This window comes from Musa acuminata, chromosome BXJ2-8 (assembly GCF_036884655.1).
Source record: "Musa acuminata AAA Group cultivar baxijiao chromosome BXJ2-8, Cavendish_Baxijiao_AAA, whole genome shotgun sequence".
NCBI classification, from domain to species: Eukaryota; Viridiplantae; Streptophyta; class Magnoliopsida; order Zingiberales; family Musaceae; genus Musa; species Musa acuminata.
In genome coordinates this window covers 30452592-30475291 of record NC_088345.1, presented here as the reverse complement: position 1 = coordinate 30475291, position 22700 = coordinate 30452592, and the positions used below count along the sequence as shown (strand labels likewise).

General features: G+C 36.9%; 1 protein-coding gene across 2 annotated transcripts; it reads left to right on the top strand.

The window, feature by feature from the left end:
* Positions 1-2428: 2428 nt before the first annotated feature.
* On the top strand, positions 2429-22048 carry LOC135619357 (DNA repair RAD52-like protein 2, chloroplastic). 2 transcript variants are annotated; one of them, XM_065121285.1, is made up of 4 exons: positions 2429-2892; positions 5062-5099; positions 5801-5937; positions 21648-22048. In XM_065121285.1, the coding sequence occupies exons 1-4, from the start codon at positions 2555-2557 to the stop codon at positions 21792-21794; spliced, it is 660 nt and encodes a 219-aa protein (XP_064977357.1). In that variant the 5' UTR covers positions 2429-2554; the 3' UTR covers positions 21795-22048. The 2 variants fall into 2 exon arrangements, with proteins under 2 accessions (XP_064977357.1, XP_064977358.1); XM_065121286.1 differs by having other exon boundaries at positions 2432-2892; positions 5846-5937.
* Positions 22049-22700: the final 652 nt, after the last annotated feature.

The window sequence follows — 22700 nt, the reverse complement described above, 5'->3', positions numbered from 1 at the left end:
CACCCGACTCTATCCTACTTGAAAAAGTATGAAAAAAGAATAAAAAGCCTTATGATGCTGAGTTGAAAAGTCTTGAAAAGGGCTAAATGTCCTCCTCCTCCTCCTCCTTAAAGTTTTATGATTATTCTAATAGAGGTATGAGACTTATAAAGATTATCTCCTAAACCTATGTAAATGAGAAAGAGTTGTCAAGAGAGTAGATGATCTTCACCCATTGAAAGAAGATCGTTAGTGAATGCCGGTGGCCTTGGCGGAAGAGGAATCGGGAGTGGACGTAGGTCATGACAACCGAACCACTATAAATTCGGTATGTAATTCTGTTATATTTTTCATTGCTATTACTTTCTGAGTTAATTGCTTAGTTCACTTACTCTAAGTCAAGCATACTTTCATTATCGATTTTCATTAAATGAAAATTTTAAAATCAATTTTTTTTTTAAAGTACTAATTCACCCTCTCCCCCTTGTCATTTTCGGTCTTAACATGTCATTCTATAAAATAGTTTGGAAATAAGTTCAGTCCATAACATTAAGACTATGATAAATTTAATCTTCCTATTGAGTAGTAAACTAGTATGGTCCTTTGAAAACACTTCTAAAAATTCATTCACAATTGACACATCACATCCAGCTTGGGATTAATCAGGAAAATGTTCTGAGAACTAGACGACAAACTAGTAACTTTAATATCATAACTTTGTAATACTCTACTCTTAGTTTCACCTATATTTTATGTATAAGACTAAAGTAAGACGTTACATTTCAATTCTTTATTACTACTATCAATATGAATACGGTGAAAAGTAAACAATCATAAAATTTAAAACATTATCGATCTTAAATTGATCATCAAACATAAGTATTTCTACTCTACACTAAATATTAAGATAACCCAATCTCGTATTAAACTCCGTTAGTATACTTTGGATTGTTGTACTATACTTAACGTAAATATTAATGCTTAGCATGCTCAATTAATATTTCGTAGAACATTGAGAATAACATTTTTGAAAAGCATGCACTTCAATATTAAGAGTAAAAAACATGAGTATATCATTTATCATATTCATAAATTATAAATATCACAAATTATATCAGGATAACATATATATATTATTTATATTTTTATTAGCATACTAATTATAACTCAATGTGTGTAAGACTCGGACACAGAGAACCTTATACTCAATCTTTTTACAAAGAATTCTTCCCTCCTAATACTTAGAATAATAACTCCTTTCGTTAAAAAAAAAGGGTTAAAAAAAAGAGTAATAATATTTACAAATTAAAGGATTAGATATTTCATCTATGAAGCTCGAACAGATATTTATATCCTACAAAAGGCTTAAAAATTAGAGCCAACAAAATTTAAATTTTCTTTATTTTAGGGTATGCATTATACTATCGTTGATTTTGAATAGTAACCTTTGACATGTCACAAAAGTTAACCTTGAATAATAATATTGTTATGGTAGATGATACTATTGTCAATGTTGCAATTAACTAAGTAAAATTCTACCATTTGTTCTCCAATTACAAATGTGTAGATAAGCCTTATTGATACAAGGTGGCAAACATGTATCGAAATTACACTAGCTGTTAGCATATACGAGGAGGCACACTCGCTAGTGCCACATGTGTTATCTTTTTTTTTTTTCCACTAATTTAATATAAAAAATTTACAATTCATAATTAGATCCCTAACACTAAACTTTTAATTAAAATTATTTAATATAAAAAATTATTAAATAAATTCTCATATTAAAATAATTTAAAAATATTAATATTATAAATAATTTAAAAAAATAAAAGATATTACATTAAGTGATTATTTGTCGATGTAACTACCATCTTCGTAGGTGATATTACTATTAATGATTCTTGTTCGATACTTGGTGATGTCATCACATGGTACACATTCAAATCTTAGTTAATTATTATAATATATTAATTATTCAAATTTATTAATTAATTTTATCATTAAAATCTAAAATGAAATATATTCAATAAATTTTGATATTTAAAATATTAATTTGATAGCGATATACTAGATATAGTTAAATATATATATATATATATATATATATAATATTAATCCGATAATACATCAGATCTAATTATAAATGAACAAATAAATTTCTGAATTTGAACAGTATAAATGAGGGACTCTATATATAAAAGAAAAATTCTAGAAAATTCATCGAGGGGAACAAAACTCTCGCACCTCTCTTAGAACTGGACCACGTCTTTTTATTGCGGAGGTGACTTGGTCCCACGTGTGCCCCATGTTATTACCGAATCACGAGGGAGGTGGACCGGCTGTTAACGACAAATGAACAGTTGCATTTTGATCGTCTAAGTCTCTTACGGCGGTAAGAGCCGTGACTAGCTCTCATAATTGTTTATTTAGATCGACGGAAACAACCAAGGAAAAGGTCATTTTCCCTTTGTGCTTGAGGGGAGACGTGTTCACTGCACTGAGGGAGAGAGAAATCCGGTTTCCTCTCTTTGTCGCCCCTTCCTCCTCCCTCTCTCACTTTTCCCATCGCCTCCGGATGGAATCCACCCTCTTCCTTGCTCGATCGGCCTTTCCGGTCACTGCCGCTGCCGGCGGCAAGGACGCGCGGTTCCGCTTTGCGTCCACCGGGCTGCCGCGGACGGCATCGGCGTCAGTAGTGATCGTGGCAGCGCTGGAGAAGGGCGCCGGTGCGTCGGGCAATGGCGCCAAGAAAACCGGCGGGGCCGTCGGCGGAGGCAGGGTTCCCAATTCCAATTATGTGGTGCCACTCGACCTGACGCCGTCATTCTGTCGCCCTCTAAAGGAGATCCTCCGGGACCTCAACAAGAGAGTGCCCGACAACATCATCGACCCTGCTGACAACTCCATCCCTTGGTACCTCTCTTCTCTTCCCCCCTTTCCTCCCTTCTTTTCGGATCCGTCGGCAGCGTTCCTTTTCGTGGATTTCCCCTTAATTAGAATTTGGCATAGAGTTCAGATGTGGTTCGTTCTGGATCCAGATTTGTTGACCTTTGAGCATCAGCCTCATTTTATGGTTAACTGTGGAAAGTAGCCAGATTTGTTGACTTTTCTGGTTGTTTGTTCACATTAACATAGATGCCATTTGAATTTGTGCCAGCGTGATATGTCCTTTCGACCGAATTAGTGATCATTGAATTGTGGTACTTTTTCTTTGTTCTTTAGTTACGATTTCTGTGAATCGGGTTTTCTCGCCTCCTCTCTCCATTTTGCTTTTTTTTTTTTCTATTTATTATCGATCCCTCACTCAATTCTCTCATGATATATCATTTAGGTTGTCCTACATCATATTTAGTATCAGAGCCCGATTCTCATCATGTCCACAAGAAGTGGGTAACCTTACAAGGATCTCTTGATTGATGGCCAAAGAGATGAACTTTTGTGTAGTCCGAGCCGGTGTAGTGTAGCCAAAGATGCTAAGTGCCAAAGTGCCAAAACACCTGAGATGCTCATGATTCATGAATAAAATTAAAAATATATATCATTATTGAGAAACATGATCACTAAAATAGAAATAACACATCAAATTTCATTCATTTAAAATACCAAATTACATTATCCATGTCAAATAACAAAAATGACAAAAAAAAACGTTAACATTAATCATCATCAACGTCCACATCATCATCCTCAACATCTTCAAGTTTGTCATTATCATCCTTTTCAGCTGATTTGTATCACTCAACCTCTTGTTCATCTTAATCAAATTAAGTTCCCTCTTCGACAATTAGAAGCAATGGACTTAAGGCTTTTGCATTCATCTTGTTCTCATGAGTTGTCATGTGTAAGTTCATTTTTCTTCAACACTCAAAGCTTTTACTGCTTCTCCCCATATCAAACTGTCATCCTAAAGAATAGGATCATCTTCAGGATTTTGCAAGTTAGCCCCCATTTCTCCCAATGGACATTCATTTAAATCATTGAGGGGAGCTACTAGGGGAGGAGGCGGAGGAGGAGAGGAAAGATGATTGTTAGGGTCCGGGGAGGCTCGACGGGGTGGGGAGGGGGGACAATGGAGGAGAAGAAGAGATGATTATAGGAAGGAGAGAGAGAGAGAGAGAGAGAGAGAGAGAGAGAGAGAGAGAAGAGCCTCCTGGAAATCCACTTAATGTATGGAAGCCTCTCACTGAAGGAAGATGCTGTTGTTGTTCGCTGATGGAGAGGAAGACACCACCATTCGTCGATGGAGAAAAAGACACCACTGCCAGTTGATTGGAACTAGAATCAATAGACCACTCCAAATTTCTTGTTGTTCAAGCTTGACCCAAATTGGGTCGTCCAAGCTTGACCCAAATTGGGTCGTTCAAGCTTGAGTCAAACCTGATTTGGTTTAGGTTTATGCTTGAACCTCATGAAGCTTGTGCTCAATTGTGCGCTTGTGCCATGTGAAGTTGCCCACCTGGATTAATTAGTAAGCGGCGGCACTTGACCTCACCTTGCTTGGGTGCCTAGGTGAGTGTCTGAGCGCTCGATGCCTTCACTGTCTCAACAAGGTTTGAGTTCTTTTGAACATTAACTACTTGTCATCAAAGTTTACCTAGATACCTTGATTATTACTATGAAAGGGAAACATCAAAGGTCCTAGATCAAACTTAGAATGATGATATTTTATATCATATTAAGGCAGATTAAGAATTGGATCGAGAGAAAAATTACATTAAAAAAGTAGCATGCATAAAAAACACTACAGAAATCATGCACATATTTATACATTTGACAGGGAACAAAATCCAAATCCTTAACAATCTGTGTCAAAAAACATACCTTTCAAATTGATAAGAACTGTGTAATTCATGTGATTCCATTACTCTCTTGTTTCTACATAGAACAAGATTAATTTAAGGTACCTAGACCATTCTTTTCATTTGAATTTTATCCCTTTACTTTTTTTATTTGAATTGCTTCGACATTTGACAGTTTCATGGTTTACAATTGCCTCTTGGCTTGACTATCTTGACTCATAACTGGACTTGGCATGTTAATTGGCTAAGTCTGGTTTAACCCTATTGATGCTTGTTTTTGTAGGTATCATGCAAATAGAATGCTGAGTTTCTATGCCCCAGGTGAATCTTTCTTCATCATTATTAGTTTGATCACAATATATTTTTTTTAACTTTGTCATATGTCACATGCAAAACTAGAGTATTTTATGTTTGTTATTAATCTCTTCATGATGGATTCTATATCACATAAAATTAACCAGTGAAGTATCACATAATTTGCATTCCAAGGATAGTTCTCTTCATTATGATTGCAGCCTATCTGATTTAAAATACAATATTTGAACTTTTCACTCATACCATATTGTTGATTTCTTACCAGGGAGCCTTTTCTAAAGATCTGTCAGCAATTACATTGATTTATTCTGTGGACAACTAAGCAATACAATGAATTTGGTCACCTATATTTTTCATTCATGAGTAAAATGATGCTAAGATCTGTCTTCTTTACTATTATACAGAAACTTGTACATGTATACCCTAATTCATCATAGTACAAAATTCTCCACACAATCTTTTTTGGCAGATTAGAAGAGAAATCCCATGCATCCGGTCTTTTCTTTTCATTATTTTAACTGCAGTATTTACCTTTATCTGCTCAAAATTTTATATACCACTTAAACAACTAGAAAACCTATTATTGGATATTAATACTGCCCTTTTAAAAATCTCAAATCCTGTGTATTATACATCCTTAGTCTTCCATTCTTTAGTTAAGTTGATCTAAATTAACATTGGCTTAATGTGGATGAGTATCTTACAAGATCTGATTTGCCACTATCAATTTCTTGTGGCTTTTGCATCACAAGGCTGGTGTGGAGAAGTACGTGATATAATATTCTCGGACAATGGGAATGTGACTGTGGTATATCGTGTTACCATACGAGGATTGGATGGCGAGGTACTTGTCTGCAACAGCTTCATTTCATGCCTTTTTTCTTTCTCTATTAATTATACAATGGACTACTTGTAGTTGAAATATCAGCTTTGCATGTCTAATTTTGTAGTGCCAGGTAAAATATAAATCTACTGAAACTGTGGAAAATGTTATTCATATATCTCCAGATAGTTCCCCTTTTTTCTCTCTTTGGAAAAGAGAATATTTTGGTTAGCAAAGGTAAGGCTGAAACATTTGTGTATTTTGATCAAGATTTGGTATTTCGGGATATTGGACACATGGGCTGATCGGAATGGATCCGGTATGCACCAGCATGGCAGCACATGGTACATTGGTACGTACCATGATACCAAAAAGAGGGAGGAGGAGGAGGCAGAGGGAAGTTGGAGAGGAGAGGAGTACTTGGGCCAGTGGCATCAGCCATTGCAGGAGGTTGCACCAGCAGCAATAGGCAATGGACGGTACTGACGGCATCATAAGCAGTGGGTGGATGGTGGGCTTGCAAGAGAGATAGGCAATATAGAGATGGGGTTGAGTGGCCACTATGTATCACTAAAAAAATAAATGAACTGGATCACTGAAAGGGACAGTGCATGTCATGGTTCACACTCAGACCAGTAAATGCTGGTTGATACATAACGGTTGGGGCAGATTGATGATCCTTCAATTCAACACCTCTTTTTTTTTTCTTTTCTCTTATTATTAACACATTTTGTCTAACTGTTGCATCCCAATATAGGAGTCAAATAAACGGGTTGTTCAAGTCAAAATAAGGACTTTTTTCCTTCATTTATTTTTTATGATTTTGAATTAATTTTATTAATTTGTGTGGGGTTAAATCTTATGTTATCATTATTTTTAGGCTTTATTGTTTATTCACTTGAAAGGATGATCTTATCATTAGAAGGTTCTAGATGAGCTTGAACTAGGAGAAGAGAGATAATGTCCTTGGTTTATCAAATCTTATTAGTAGTTGAAACTTGAATGGCTAATCTATAAAGAAAGCCCTAAATGTCTCAACATGTCTGACAATGATATATTTTCTAAAAGAAAGTGAAAATGTTTTCTTAAGCCTTGTGACCTTACCATCTTCTCTCTCTAGAATGGATAATTTATTCCAACTTCTAGACTTCTTTTAATTGTCTCCTACCTGCTTGTCCTTTTCACTCTGATTTCATGAATTTAATTATATTTTAATTAGAGTACCTTATGCTATGGTATTAATAAGACAGTGCAAATATAAATTTGCTATATGCTGAGGAATTTGAATATTCAAGGGAATATGGTGGTAATGTTTAGGCTTTCCAGGGTTGATGGGTTGTTGAAACCATGGTATGCAATTTCGAATGGTACCGCCCTGCATGGGCGGTACGTACTGGTCCGGCCGTATACCGGTACGCGGACCGTCCGCTACTGGACGGACTGTGCTATAGCGCTATAGTAATATACTATAGCAGTGCTACAGTGATACAGTGATACAGTAAGAAGAAATCGCTCGGTAAGCCCTAGTGTACCATTCGGTACGCCCTGGTATATCGTTCAGTACGCCCTAGTATACCGTTTGGTACGCCGGTACCGTACCGTACCGAGCCAACCTCGAAACATCGGTACGGTACGATATTGCATACCTTGGTTGAAACCATTATTAAACTGGTATTAAACTTTAATCATTGACAGTCTTACATGATACTGCACATAGTTAAGCTAAATCAGTGTTTTCCACATATAAGGAAAGACTTAAGACCTTTAAAAGAATTAGGGCTACCCTCTTTGTTCAGAAACATTACCACCATATTCCCTTGAATATTCAAATTCCTCAGCACCAGTCTGATGGGACAGTATTAGAATTGGGGCTAGAATTTAATGTTCAGGCTTTCCTGGTGGTACAGTTTCAGCCTGATGGGTTCTTGAAATCAGTATACTGTTTTAACTACCTGTTTGATACTGGTTTCAACTTTCAACAACCCATCAGTCTGGTACTGTACCAAAGTGATACAATCATTAAAGTTGGTGATTGATCAAATCAATAGATATCATTCATTATGTATTGGTCCAATCAATATTTTAAACCATGGATCAAAATATGATTGGGAAAGACAGTCCCAACTTGAAAATGATTCATTTTGGTCTTCAATTTGAGATTTATTATCATCATCATCATCAGAATATTTGCATTTTGATTACCATCTGAAGTCATATATACAAGTGTAATACTTTTTTAGATATTGATTGTTACTCAGAATATATGAAATGGCCCAATTAGATGTCTTGGTGGCTCCCTAGGGCTACATAACAAAGATTTGAAGGTTTTGAAGGGGTTCACTTAATGTGGTGAGATTGAAAGTTCTTTGTTCTGTTGAAGTTGAAACATTTGTGGACTTGATCTGTGTATCTTTCTAGGAAACCAGATAAAAGTTTCTTGATTGGAATTTAAGGATGAGCAAATTTTTAGGCCAAACTCTTGTACATGCTGAATAGGTGTGGATAGCAGGCTGAGAATTTATTGATCATGAAATTACAACATCAGTATGGATCAAACCAGTGACAGTCATTCCTACTTATTTATATATTGTTTGACTTCATATCAATTCAAGGATTTTTTTCCAGTCAAATTTCCCAAGCGTCAACATATTCATCACTGCTGTTGATGCTGTCTTTATTGCTGATGCCTCGTTGTCTCCCTTGCATGCTCCTACAGCTGGCAGATATCCTGTTCATGCTTCAAACTTTCCCCTCAATGGAACGGCCCCTGATGCCTTTGCTCCCCTCCCTGATGCACGTCATGTCCCCATCTAACGTCTTATCCTGCCCCTTGTCTCTCTCTGCCCTCTTCTATGCCTGTTCCCTACCTCGTCCTCTCATCGTATATGTCCCTCCATTTTCTCACCCCCAATGCTGGCCCCTTTGCTCCCCTTGTATCCTCTTTGTTCTCCCTTCCCTCTTCTATGCTCCTTGAATTAGTAGCTGAGATGTCAGATGGTGGGGGGACTTAGTCAAGATGCTGGATGGTGAGGACTTAGTCCCTTGCAACCCTTTAAATTTCTCGACTTTGAGCCTCCCCAGGATGAATTTTACCCAGCTTGCATTTGAGCCAAGGAGTATCCAAAATTCCCATAAAGCTTTATGGCGTGGATGGCAGATGCCTTTAGAAAGGCTCCCGACGAAGTTGCCTATCTTGATGAAGCTTTCATGCTCGATGATAAAGACCTTGAGTGAGCAAAAGTGGTTGTCATGGAAGGGCCCAAAGCCCGAAGGAAACTACTTCAGGTTAACTCTGAACCCCTTCTTATAGCTCTGAAACATAAATATATGAAAATGACATTGCATTATGCTACCCCAGATTCCTCCTCTATGCTAGCCCCCTGCCAAATGGAATCTAACCCTTCTCCCACAATTTAATATCTTAGCCCTCTCTTGAAACTATAAGGAAGCTCTTGAATACTGTAGTGGTGACCACCTTAGAACCAAATATTGCATGTTGCTTGGAGGGTTGATAGGTTCAGAGCCACCCTACTTTGCAAAATGTGACCAATCGCTTAAAGTACTTACTGAAGAGCCTAGTAAGGTTTTGTGGCTTCTTATTGCTACGTGCGCTAGTACTTGTGCTTTTATTTGTCGATTCATATGGAAAATTCTCGATATGCTTGATTTGGATGACATTCCTTGGTTTTTGAGTGGAGACATGAACTATATTTCCTCCCCTAATTAGAAATCAGGACTCTAGACTTTTCTTTTGAATAAACCTGTCATGGATTTCGATAAATTTTTTTCCAAGCTGATTTAGTTGATTTGGGTTGTTCGGGTTGTTGGTTTACTTGTGACAAGAAGTCACCCCTGCTCATATTTCGGTTCAACTTGACAAAGCTTTTATGACGTCGCTTGTTTAGATTTCAGCCCTACTAGATAGAGTACCCCAAGGTGGAGTCCTTTGTCAAGGAAGTCTAGTGAGATGACTATCCTTCCTCCAGCCCCCACGACTCCTTTTATCATCAACTTACTATCCTTGAACACAAATTCTCTAATTGGCACAAGCATTGTATGGGAAACCTTGAAAAATCCTTAGCTATTAACTCGTTGGAGCTTTTAAAGACTCCAAAAGAGCGCTCACCAGTGAGAATTCTTAAATCTGCAAATCCTTTATAATAAATTGATTGCTTGGCCAAGGAGATCTTAATTACAAATAATTCCATTGTATGGTGGCTATGCGCAAGAGACAGAACACCATTGCTTCTATTCATACCTCTGTTAAACCTACCCTAACAGATCCTCAAGACATCCTTAATCATTTTAGTCACTGGTATGAAGATCTCTAGTCCTTGAGGCCCTCTATCTCTTTGCTTGATTGGAACTTAATTACTTTGTCTAAAGTTAGTGATGCAGACTCTTACAACTTATCTTTGTCCTTCTCCAATGTGAAAATCTTTGTTGCTCTCAATCAAATGGGTTTAGGCAAGAGCCCAGGCCTCGGCGGCTTCATGGTTGAATTCTATCGTACTTATTGGCTTTGCATTATGGATTCAATCCTTAGTTCTTTTAATGCTATTGTACTTATTGGCCTTGTATTAGGGATTCAATCATTAGTTCTTTCAATGCCTTTCATTCAAATTTCTCCTTAACGGTTAGTTGAACTAGAGTATTTTTAATCTATATTCCCAAAAACTTAACCCCTCCTTACTTCCTATTGTCCTCTGCAATATCTTCTACAAACTCATTCGCTAACCACATGAAGCCACTACTTAACCTCATTCATAAAGAGCAATCGACCTTTATCCAGGGTAGAAACATTAATGATAAAATTGTGATTGCCAATGAGTTAGCCCACTCAATGTTTATATCAAAGAAAAATGCCCCTTAATCCTCCTCAAGTTAGAACTTGAGAAAGCATTTGACAAGATTTCTTGAGAAACTCTTGAGATTTCCCTTAATTCAACTTTTGACCCTCCATCCAAATAATCATGCCATGTTAGACAAGGGATCCACTCGCCCCCTTTCTTTTGATCCTTATCGAATTAATTCTCTTATCCATTCTTGACAACCAAGTCCATCACAGCAAGCTCTCTCCCTTCAGCATCAAGGGGATTAAAATCTCACTTATTGTTGACACGATCATTTCTTTCAGGGCTACCCATATGTCTTGTTCTCATTTGGCCAAGGCCGTTGAGCTTTATTCCACTTTCACCAACCTTTCCATCAACAAGTCAAAATATGAAATTCTTTTGGCCAAAGGTTGTGACCCTCAAACGAACATTGCTTCTATAATTTTTTTGGTATCGAGGGATCTTGGCCCCTTAAAGACCTAGGCTCATATGTCAACCCTATTATGGTCCCTAAAAGATTTTGACTTTCCTTCTTGTGGACAACATCTTGAACGGTAAAAGGCCTCATTTCCCTAGTGGGTAAAGTCATCCTTGTTTACTCGGTGGTCAATGCCATACCCATCTATATGATTATGAATTATTGGGTTTCTAAAACAAATCATTACAAAAGGATATTTAGAAGGTTTTTAAGAACAATAATAGCTCTCACAACAAAATTAATCTCCTCATATGCAATTATAGCACCTCCCCCAAGGACAAGGGTAGTCTTGGTATCAGTGATTTACACCTTGTCAAACTTACCATTGAGGCTAAAAGGATTATTCCTTTACTCAATAAATCTGATCACCATTGGGCTTCCTTGCTTATTGCTAAATATGTATCTTCCTCCCCTTGGTTTTATAATATTAAATTAGGAGCTTCATGGGTTTGGATCATGGTTCGTTTTATCAATCCGTACCGATATATCGATTGACCTGTCACAGACTTAACTAGTTTTGCCTAAGTCGTGCGACACCCTTGCGTGTCTGTCTGCAAAGGTCAGCCTCCCCGAAACCTCCTATAGTTCCTTAGGACCTACAAAAGAGAAAATGGATTAGAGAAAGTATCTCATTCGGGATCCACAAGCAATTATTTTAGTAAACACTTCATAGCTAATGCAAATTACAAACAAACTTCACAAACTCTGAACGGTCATACAACAAAGGGTTCAAAATGGTCCACTATAGATCGAAATCTCCTACAAGTGTCTACATGACACAACTTTTATTTACAAACCGAAAATGACCACCAAACCCAACTAAAATGGGGCTATTAAGCCTTCGATTGTCCCTTTACATACTGTGCAAAGCATGAACAAACCAAAAGACACAGATATACATAAGTATTACATCGAACACCTCGTTTATAATTTGTCCGTGACATTCTCCCCCACTTATTCCTTCAACGTCCTCTTCGAAGTCTTTGTCGACGCTGCATCTCCTCGCCTTTGCTGAGTCTTCAATTTTCTGCTCCAGCTGCAATGCGCCGCTTGGCTCCCAATTGCTCTCCTCTACTGTTGTTGAGTAGTTGAATTTTTAATCCGCCATGTAGCTTCAACTTGCCAATGACTTTGATTCTAGTGTGGGGTTGGCTGAGTTGTGTTGATCATTGTTGGTTCCTGCGGATCTTTCAGATGAAGGAAAAGACCATCCTTAGTATACGTCAGTCTCTCAAATGCCTCATGCCGCTTGAACTATGTGGATACCTGTTGGAGCTTTAACGAGCATCGCCTCGTAAACTTTTGAAGTTTTTGGGTCCTTCCATAAAATTTGCCTATCGTTTCTTCTTTCACTTAGTTATCACTTTCAAGTAGGTTCGCATCAGTTCCACTTTTGATTGGTATTCTGTTGGGAAATGAAACGGGCAATCTACTCTCAGTAGCACCGATCACCATTGGTGAGGATTTGACAAGTATTGTCTTCCATTAGATTTCTTCGAAGGGTATTTGAACTTGTGTAGAGCTTCTATACTGGATATATAAAAGAATTGAGGTACTCAGTTTCGCCCATTCTTTTAAGAGTTGAGAAGGTAATGGTTACTCGACTTTGCCTGCCTCCTCAAGGGTTGTACTTCATGCATCGAGCTGGTTACTAGCCTTCGCTTGCTCTTTGCTTGCACTTCTGAAGCACTCGAAGTGTTCGCACTCCTTACATTGAGTTAGCTACTGTGATTCACCTTTTTAATGTCATTGAACTTCTGGAATGCAATAAGTTTTCACTCCAACTTGGAGCAAGTCTAGTAATTTTGGTCGCCTCTGGGATTATACCGTCTTCTTCATCATCTTTGTCGCCTACTCATCTGAGTCGCAAAGGTACAACACCGTGTACTGCTTACGTTTCTCGGTCGAGCACTCTTGCATCAACCCGAAGTCCTTCACTTTCGATTATCTTGATGAGAAGTTCGTTGACGTCGGTCTTACGAAGTTCCCTAGCCTTTGCCCTCCTGCCTTGTCTCGATACTTGGAGTTTGCCTCCGCATTCTCCACCTCCTCGGCCTCTTTCACGACCAAGCGCTCTCCCTCCATTTTTAAATATTAAAAAATTATGAATTAAATTATACTAAATCTGAATTTACTTGCATTATAGATTTCTTGGTCTATATGAACTTCAGTACTGCGATCAAACCCAACATATTTAATTTTATAAAAGAATTCAGGGTTCAAATAATATCCTACTGCATGTAAGAGACGATGAAGTTGACAATTCCATCTTTCGCCAATGATTGTAAAAATTTTCTCATATTTTTCTTTATTTTCATTAAAAGACCTTTTAATCGTCTCCTTTGCTCTATCCATAGCCTCATAAATATATCATATTGCAGGCTTATTTTTATTATCCACCAACCGAAGGACTCGAATAAGAGGGCTCATTACCTTTAATATATAAACTACATGATTCCAAAAGGATGACATTAAGATGATATCAATAGCCCTCTTGCCTTTTGCTTCTTTTGTCCATTTGCTTACCACCCATTTCTTAGAGGTAAACATGTTTCTCAAATTATGTTTTTGACGATGTACGCTCTGTAATGTCAAGAATGAAGTAGCAAATCGGGTGACACCATATCTCACTAATTCTTTATTCCTTGTAAATTCTCTCATCATATTCAAAGCCCCAATATGATTATAAAGAAATCCAACAACAAAAATTGTCTTTTTTAGGATTTTCTTGATGTCTAAGATCTTTCAAATATCCTCTAACATTAAATCAATACAATGTGCTGCATATGGAGTCCAATATAAGTATTGTCTTTTTGTTTCAAGCAATTTACCTGAGATAAAGGATAACAAAAGTGATAAGACTTAAGAGTTTAACACATTTAATTGAAGATAAAATAATTAAAAATTCAAAAGATGAATATTACCAGCTAATATATAGTTGCTTCCATTGTCGGTTATGATTTGAACGACATTTTGTTCTCCAATTTCTTCCACGAAGTTGTCAAGTAAATCATATATCTTATCTCTAGATTTTACAAAAGATGAAGCATCGATTGACTTCACAAACATAGTCCCTAAAGAACAATTAATCATAAAATTAATTATACTCCTGCGCCTCCTGTTAGTCCAAACATCTGATATAATAGAGCAACCATGTGTTGCCCATGATTCTTTATGACCCTTTAGTAAGTCATTTGTATAATTCAATTCTTTTTGCAACAATGGAACTCGCATTTCATAATAACTTGGAGGTTTTAATCCCGCACCATATCTTTCAATAGCTTCAATCATATCCTTAAAACTGTCTAAACGAGTTGTATTTAGGGGAAGACCAGCCTGATAGAAGAAGCGAGCAATGTGTTGAATTGTTCTTCCTTTTATTTTTTTATCACAAGCATCACTTATATTTGTTTGTCTAAATTTTGAGTCTCCTGCTTGCCCTTGTTGCTTTTCGGATCCTTGAAACATATATAGGATCCATCGGTCCTTTTTTACTTTTCTTAGTACTCATAACTTCTTTTCCTTTTTTATCGTATACTTTTTTCCCACTTGGGTTAATACTCATAGAATAATCTTCTTCTTCATTCTTGAGATGTTCAACATTGTCTTCTGGTAAATTCTTGTAAGATTCATTCTTTTGTGTCTTCTTTTCATTCATATAACTTAGCAACTCTTCTTTTATCTCAGGTGGACACTTTTTGCAAGCTGCTACATTCTTGAAATTTCCTACTAGATGTTTTGCACGAAAAATACCACCTATAGTAGTCTTATCGCAGAATATGCAAGTCACTGCATTAGGATCTTTCGGATCCTTTATATAATTATACTTCCATGCAGGATCTTTTTTTATGCTATTGGAGACTCCATTGAGTTGCTTTGTACACTTGCCATTTATCCTGAAACCTAACAATAATTTTAAATAAATAAAAATTAACAGTATTAAAATCAAAATAATATATTATTAATCTAATAAATACAAATACATTACTGTTACTAGTATATTGTTAATAGTATACAGTATATTGTTAACAGTATACTTTCGAAAGAGGAGAAGGAAGAGGAGTGTAAGGGAAGACCGAGGATGAAGCGACAGCACTAAAAGTGAGCAACGACAGTGAGAGCGGCGAGCGGCGACAGTGGCAACGATAGCGGTGAGCAGCGGGAGCGACGAGTAGCGGGAGCGGCGAGCGACAGCGGCAGCAAGCAGCAGTAGCGGTAGCATGAACGCGAGCAGGGTTAGGGTAGGGCAGCGGTAGTTGATATCGGTGCTTTAGTTGGTTCGATTGAACCAACTAAAGCACCGGAGACCGAACCAGACCTAAAATGCTGGTTTGGTCGCCTGATTTAACCCAGGCGCTCACCCGAAGCACCCGGCGCCTAGGCTCGGGCGAGCGCCCAGGCGGCGCCTCTTTGAAGCGTGCCGCTTGGAAGTGAAGCGAGGCGCTTGGGCCTCGCCTCGCCTCGCCTCACCCGAGCGCCTAGGCCAGCGCCCGAGCGCCTATTGAAATCACCGGTCCATGGAGTCCAAAGATAATGTTTTCCTTTTTTCCATCAATTGTAAACTGGCCTTCTTTAAATTAACTCCACTGTTAGTGACTATCTAGACAATTTACTATGGTCTAATATGGACCTTAGGCTATATTTGTTGGAATCATGTGGAAGTTGAATCATTTTACAATTGTCTTCCCAATATCTCATTTCTTTTCTTTTGTATATGCATCATCAATCCGTGCCTGTTTCGCTGTTTGTGGAGGATAGGCTTATGGATCAATATCAATAATATCTAATATAAACCTCCTACCAAATCCATTTAGAAAACCACGGATTCCACCCTATCTTATGCTACCAATTCGGCTTAACTAAGGAGGGATAGTTGGTTGCCTCATGCTGGCCGACCTTTAGATTTCTTGTGGCGTAGATCCACTGTCACCACCATGCGCTCCCATTGTGAATCAGGTTGTCGATGCCTCGTTGCTTTCTCGTACATATAATGATGTTCTAGTGATGCACGAATACCGGCTCTAAGATCCGAGTCGATTTCATCGGCGCGACCCTCATAAGCATCATAAACTGGTTCCGGTGTAGCCCTATAATATTCTTCCTCAGCTCTTGCCTTCTTTTTTATTGTATCTTCCCTTGCCTGTTATAACTTGTTTTGAAATGATTATGGACCCCCATCGACACTTTCTTGCATTTTGCAATATTGGGATACTCGCCAGCTAAATGCATATTCACCCAAGTGATTCCTCCACCCTTGCCGATGTAGTCGCAATAAATGTATTGCCAATGATGACTATTCCCATCCATCTTTTGGGTATGATCCCAAGCGTTATCATATGTCTATTCCTTTGGTACCATGTTCATACCACAATTAAATCAAATAAGCAAGTTGTAATTATCCCTAATTTAAAATAACAAGGTGCAATTATATATAATGTCGTAATGAACCCTAACAAGGTGCATTAAATACATAGAATTGACTCAATATCATTAAATTTATTATTAAATATACTAACTATAGTAGTAAAAAAAATTAATTAAACTCTAATTAGTTTTATGTTATCATTATAAATATGTCAAACATCCTAAAAAGAGTTAAATATATAATTTTGATCCAATATAGGTCAAATTACGATGAAATCATCATTTGATATACTAATTATACCATTAACATAGTTAATTATCCACTAATTATTTCTCTTTCATTACTATAAATATGTCAAACACTTTAAAAGGCATTAAAGATATTTAATTAACCCAATATAGGTCAAATTTCAATATCATCGTAATTAAATACACTAATTACAGTATTTGCATAGTTAATTAATCCCTAATTAGTCCTTTTTCACCATTATAAACATGTCAAACATCCTAATAGGTATTAAGGACAATGAATTGATCCAATATTAATCAAATTTTGATTAAATCATTATTAAAACCACTAATCACAGTATTAAAAAATTTAATTAAATTCTAGTTAGTTGTATTTTATCACTATAAATATATCAAGCACCCTAAGAAGCATTAAATACGTAATTTTGATCAAATATGGATCAAATTACAGTGAAATCATCATTAGATACACTAATCATACCATTAACATAATTAATTACCCACTAAATATTTTTCTTTCATCACTATAAACATTTCAAACACTCTAATAGCCATTAAAGACATTTAATTGACCTAATATGGGTTAAATTTTGATATCATCATAATTAAAGACACTAATCACAATACTAACATAGTTAAGTAATCTCTAATTAGTCTTCTTTCAACGCTATAAACATATCAAACATCCTAGTAGGTATTAAAAACATTGAATTGACCCAATATTGATCAAATTTTGATTAAATCATCATTAAAATCACTAATCGCAATATTAAAAAACTTATGTTAAACCTAATTAAACCTATTATACCATCATAAATATATAAATCACCTTAATATGCATGAAATATAAAGATTTGACCTATTAAGTGTCTAATTTTGAAAAAAATCAATATTAAACACACTAATCACAATATTAAAGACCTTAATTACTCCCTAATTAACACTATTTTACCATAAAAAACATATCAAACAATATATTAGACATTAAGTCATACACTACAAAGATAAACTTAATTATATCATAAATCAATAAAAAACTAGAAAGAGATTACATACCTCTTGATTATAATGTTCTTCCTTTTAATCCTTCCAAATTAGCCTTCTAAATTTAATTCAATTCACAAATCGTAGCTTTGTTGAATTTAGGAGAATAAAAATATGAGAATGAGAGAGAGATGTGAGTGAAAAAGAGCTTTAGAGAGTTGAAGAGATTGAGAGAGTGAAATGAGTTAAAAAATGTGGGTGGACAAGGTTTAAAAACCCTTTACGAAGCCTCAAACAATCACTTTTGACCATTTAAAATAGGGGAATCTTAGCCCTTGATCGGTAACGGTCGAAATTCGATAGTTACCAATCGGTACAAATCGGTAATGGTCGAATTTCAACCGTTACCGCTCAATACAGACCCTGTATCGTCCGATACGGGGTCTTTTGATGGTATCACCTGGTAGAGGGTGGTCCGTGTACCGACATCTTGTTGGACCAGTACGTATCATCCATACCAGGCGATGCAGGTTGGCATGGCAAATCTTGCCTACTATACCGTTCTCTTGTTGGACCGATACGTACTGCCCATATGAAGCGGTATGCTGTGGTATGACAAACCTTGGTTTGGGTAGGTATTTTTCACCTCATATTCTAATCTTAAAGATGGGCTTCAAATGTTGATTGGGAACGAGAGATACACCAATATATGAACTGATCCTTAGCTTACTAACATTCCCATAAACTGTGGGCTTGCTTTTATAAATATGAATCTCGACTCAAAAACGACATGGAATTTGCAGTCTGAAATCAGGTTCCCATGCACCTCAGTGACAATTACTAGATCTGGACCCATCAACCCCTTGGTATTTCTAGCACTAAAAGTACCTACAGATTCTTGATAGTGTGATCCCAATGAGGAATGGTCGGAAGGTGGTTTGGGCTTTCAATGTGGCTGTAATAGTTAAAAATTTTCTTGTGAAGATTAATTTGGTATTGCCTTCCCACTTACTCTTGTATGGCCAGATTCAACAATGCCCATGTCTCCCCATGCCATGTCTGCCATCTTCAGCATGATTTTTCTAATCACATCTTCTTTCTTTGCCCCTTCGCCTCCTATTGAGATATGGTGCAAGTCAAACGTTTACCACTCCTTTCATTTCCATGACAATTAGGTGAATGAAGCAAGGTTCACCATACCGCTCAGTACTGCTTGGTACGGGCGATATATTGGTCCGATAGGGGACCGATATGGGCGGTACATTGATAGCCCTCATGTATCATGTGTTGCTCATTATGGTTTGGTTCAGTTTGGTATATATCGTACCGACAAGTGGTTGGTACACCGGTATGGACCGATAAGACTAACCATGAAATGAAGCATGGGTTGATGAAGTCTTCAACCTGGATAAATCTTCTGCTCTATATCTCATAAGCTTCATAGCTAACTCTCTTTTGTTTTTATGGAACAACTGCAACGCTTGTCTATTCTGTAACCATCATTCCCCACTATTGTCTATTTGGTGTTGGGCCATGGTTTATTTTAGTGAGATGACACTTTTTAGGAGTGGCATAGGTTTTTTCCTTGCAAGGTCTTCCACTCCTTCCCAAATCACTTGAACTCTAATCCAGTTGCTACTTGCTATATTGAATTTGGCAGTTCCTTTAACCTTTCTTCTGAGTTTTTTGGCACAGACTGCACCATCAGAACCCAAGATGGAACCTAGATGGATCCACTATTGTTGCTGGTTGCAGAGTTATCAAAGCTTCCTCACCTCTTCAAACAAAATGCCTTGCAATCTGGGATGGACTTTCTGTTGTGTTTGAATTAAAATTGAATCCCAACAGTTCATCTCTTGGCTCCACAATCTTGATGTTGTCCCATGGACTGTCAAGAACATTTTCTCTGACATTTTGGGGCTTCCCAAATGTTCTCATGTTAACAGTTGGTCTTTTATTCCTAGGACTGTGAAGGGATGCTCATGGGTTGGCTTTGCTTATAGCAGGGTTGTTACGATACCTGAGGAAATGACCTCCCTACTGACTTTTGTACTTCTCTCCACCTGCCTTTTGGATCACCTTCTATGATGAATGAATGATAGTTTTTCTTTAGAGAGAAAAAAAAAAAATCCATCACTAGTTACTAGTTGGCAACAATATACTACAAGTGGTGGAATGGTCGAGAAGCAGTTATGTCAAGATCAATGTTTGCTAATCCTGCATTCAAAATAGAAACAGGGTCAGGAACTAATCTAAGCCTGAGAGAATAATATGAAGTGGCTTAGTGTGGTTGTCTCCAAAATAATTTATTTCATTTATCTGTAATCAGTCTTTATGTAGATTGAGATGTGAATAATTGTAACATGAAGGAAGATTATAGCTGAGGCTGAATTAAATTGTTTGTTTAGATATGTTTATAGGCCTGAATGGCCTGAAGTTTTTTATTTATTTGTGAGAGTAGAATTCTTGCATTATGGTGGTAAACATACAAAAGTAGATGATCCGAGGTTATTATTACTAGCTTTGGTTTTAGGCCTCCTAGGAAAAGTTTTTCTCTATTTCAATAATTGTATTGATTTTTGTGCTTTTAGTTATTTCAGCAACTTCAGGCCGATCACTTTTTAGTGATTTCAGCCAACCAAATTAGGATCATAGTTCTAATGAAAAAGAAAAAAGATACCCAAATGAAAAATTAGAATATAAATAATGGAATCATGTACCGGGCTGCCCGCTTTTTCCTGATGGAAAATTATGATAGGATCAGGCTTCATCTTGATGGTTTTGGTGATTTCAGTTTATACTTGTTAGCAGTTTTTGTCAAAGTTATTATGTTAAATAAGATCTTGAGTTATATAAATCTATTTTTTGAACATTCGGAAAACTTGACCCATCCATCAGATGCTTTAAGGGTTATTCAGTTCTATCGCAACATAGATCAGCCAATGGAGCTTAACTAGAAGCCTTTCTGCAAAATATTGTTAGTCCAACTCATTTTAATCAGGCTGCACTAGTTTGATTATGGATAAAGATGTATTAGACCCTATCCTGTCTAAATTCTGATTCAGATGTGGTCCTCTAGGTTTACCCTGTTGTAGTCGATGCAGCTCTATACCAGGTTAAGGGGAGGAGCTTTACCACTATGATTAGGCAATTCCCTTGCAACTTGGTTTATTCGGATTTGAGTCGTGGAGAAAGTCTCTTTGCTTGCAAGAACCAGACTTTGTGAATTGACCATTTCCAAAACATGTATTGGTGGAACCTTCAATGCAGGGGACTACTTTTTTCGGTTCTATTAGGTGGTGCACTATTTTTGCATCAAAGGTGGCATAGCTCCTTTTGCTACTAAAGAAAAAAAGTACTTGACACAAAACTAATATTCCTATATCTTTGACCAAATTCCACCTAAATATTTATATGTGAGAATTATCAAAGATGTGTTCACTCACTAGAAGTCTCTCAGTTTAAGATATTAATGCTTATCCAAATTTTGTTTCACATTTTTTCATTTGGTTTTATATTAATGAATCTGTAGAAATTTGTAAAAGTTATTTTGACAGCACATAGGGCGGCACTTGAATGGGTGGAGCAGGAAAGTTAACAAAAAAATGAGCATGTACCGCAATGTTTGAATCAAATTAAGTCATGGATTCTTCAATAACATTCATCTTAGAGGTTCCAAAATATCTAAAATCACCAAAAGTATCAAAACACAAGGAATTTGCATGCTATCATTTCAGATATGAAAAAGCAGGAAATCTTTACTTGTTGAGACGAGCTGTGAGGTTCCCCTATGTTGTATGCTTATTGTTGTACAATTGCAGGCGCATCGGGAGTCTGCTGGAACCGTGTCTCTGAACAATGGCCGGTTTAAGGATCCGATTGCTGCAGCCGAAGAACTAGCCTTCTGCAAAGCCTGTGCTCGGTTTGGTTTTGGCTTGCATCTATACCACGAGGATGAGACACCGTAGAATGTGATAGTGCCGCAAAGCCTAAGTTCAGTTTGGTTTTTGGCTTGTATCTTTTACCAAGATGATGATGAGACACTGTAGAATATGATAGTGTGGACGGACATGATTTCTTTGCAGAAAATATGTTATGCAATCTTGTGCTAGGTCATACGGTGGGTCAAACCACCCTTCCGATGTTGTACCAAGTTGTTACTCTGACATATGAAATCTATATCTTGCTCAGGATGTAAATATCAATGTTTCCTGGTGCTCAACGTGCTGAGTTTTAATGTTACGGTTGATATAATTAGGCTTGTACAACTAACTAAACCAATGTCAAGTTTTGTCACTAATTTATCATATGATAAGCCGTGTCATGGTCATGAAGTTATTTTCTTTTTTGAAAGGCAACTCCCAAAATGGTGAACTACTACTATACTATTTCATGTGTTGGTTGGTTAACAGAGAAATCATCATCTTTTTGTGGAAACTTGTGATGAGAAAAACCCAAGTAATTGCTTAAAAGACCTCCTCCACTAACAAACCCATGACCTGGTCGTGGCTTCTTGTCTTTTCATATTACGTTGGATCATTTAGTACTAAATCAACTTGAGATGAGTAAATCCACTATTTTAATGTCATTTGGACTCACCATCTTGCTTGAATTCACCGAGATTTTTACCAAACACTCTGCTGTCATCACGAATCAGGCCTCCTGTACTACATACTAGTTGAAAAGAAAGCACTAATACTATTGGAGGAAGGAGGTGTTTGTTCCATCTTCCCCACCTCGGCTACATTCAACAAAAAGGGATAAATAAAAAATAAATAGAATGTGATCAAATGTAAAGAAACAGAAGACCCGAATACTTACATGAAAAACTAAAAAAACCATATCAGATCCACTAATAAATGAGAATGAGGGTG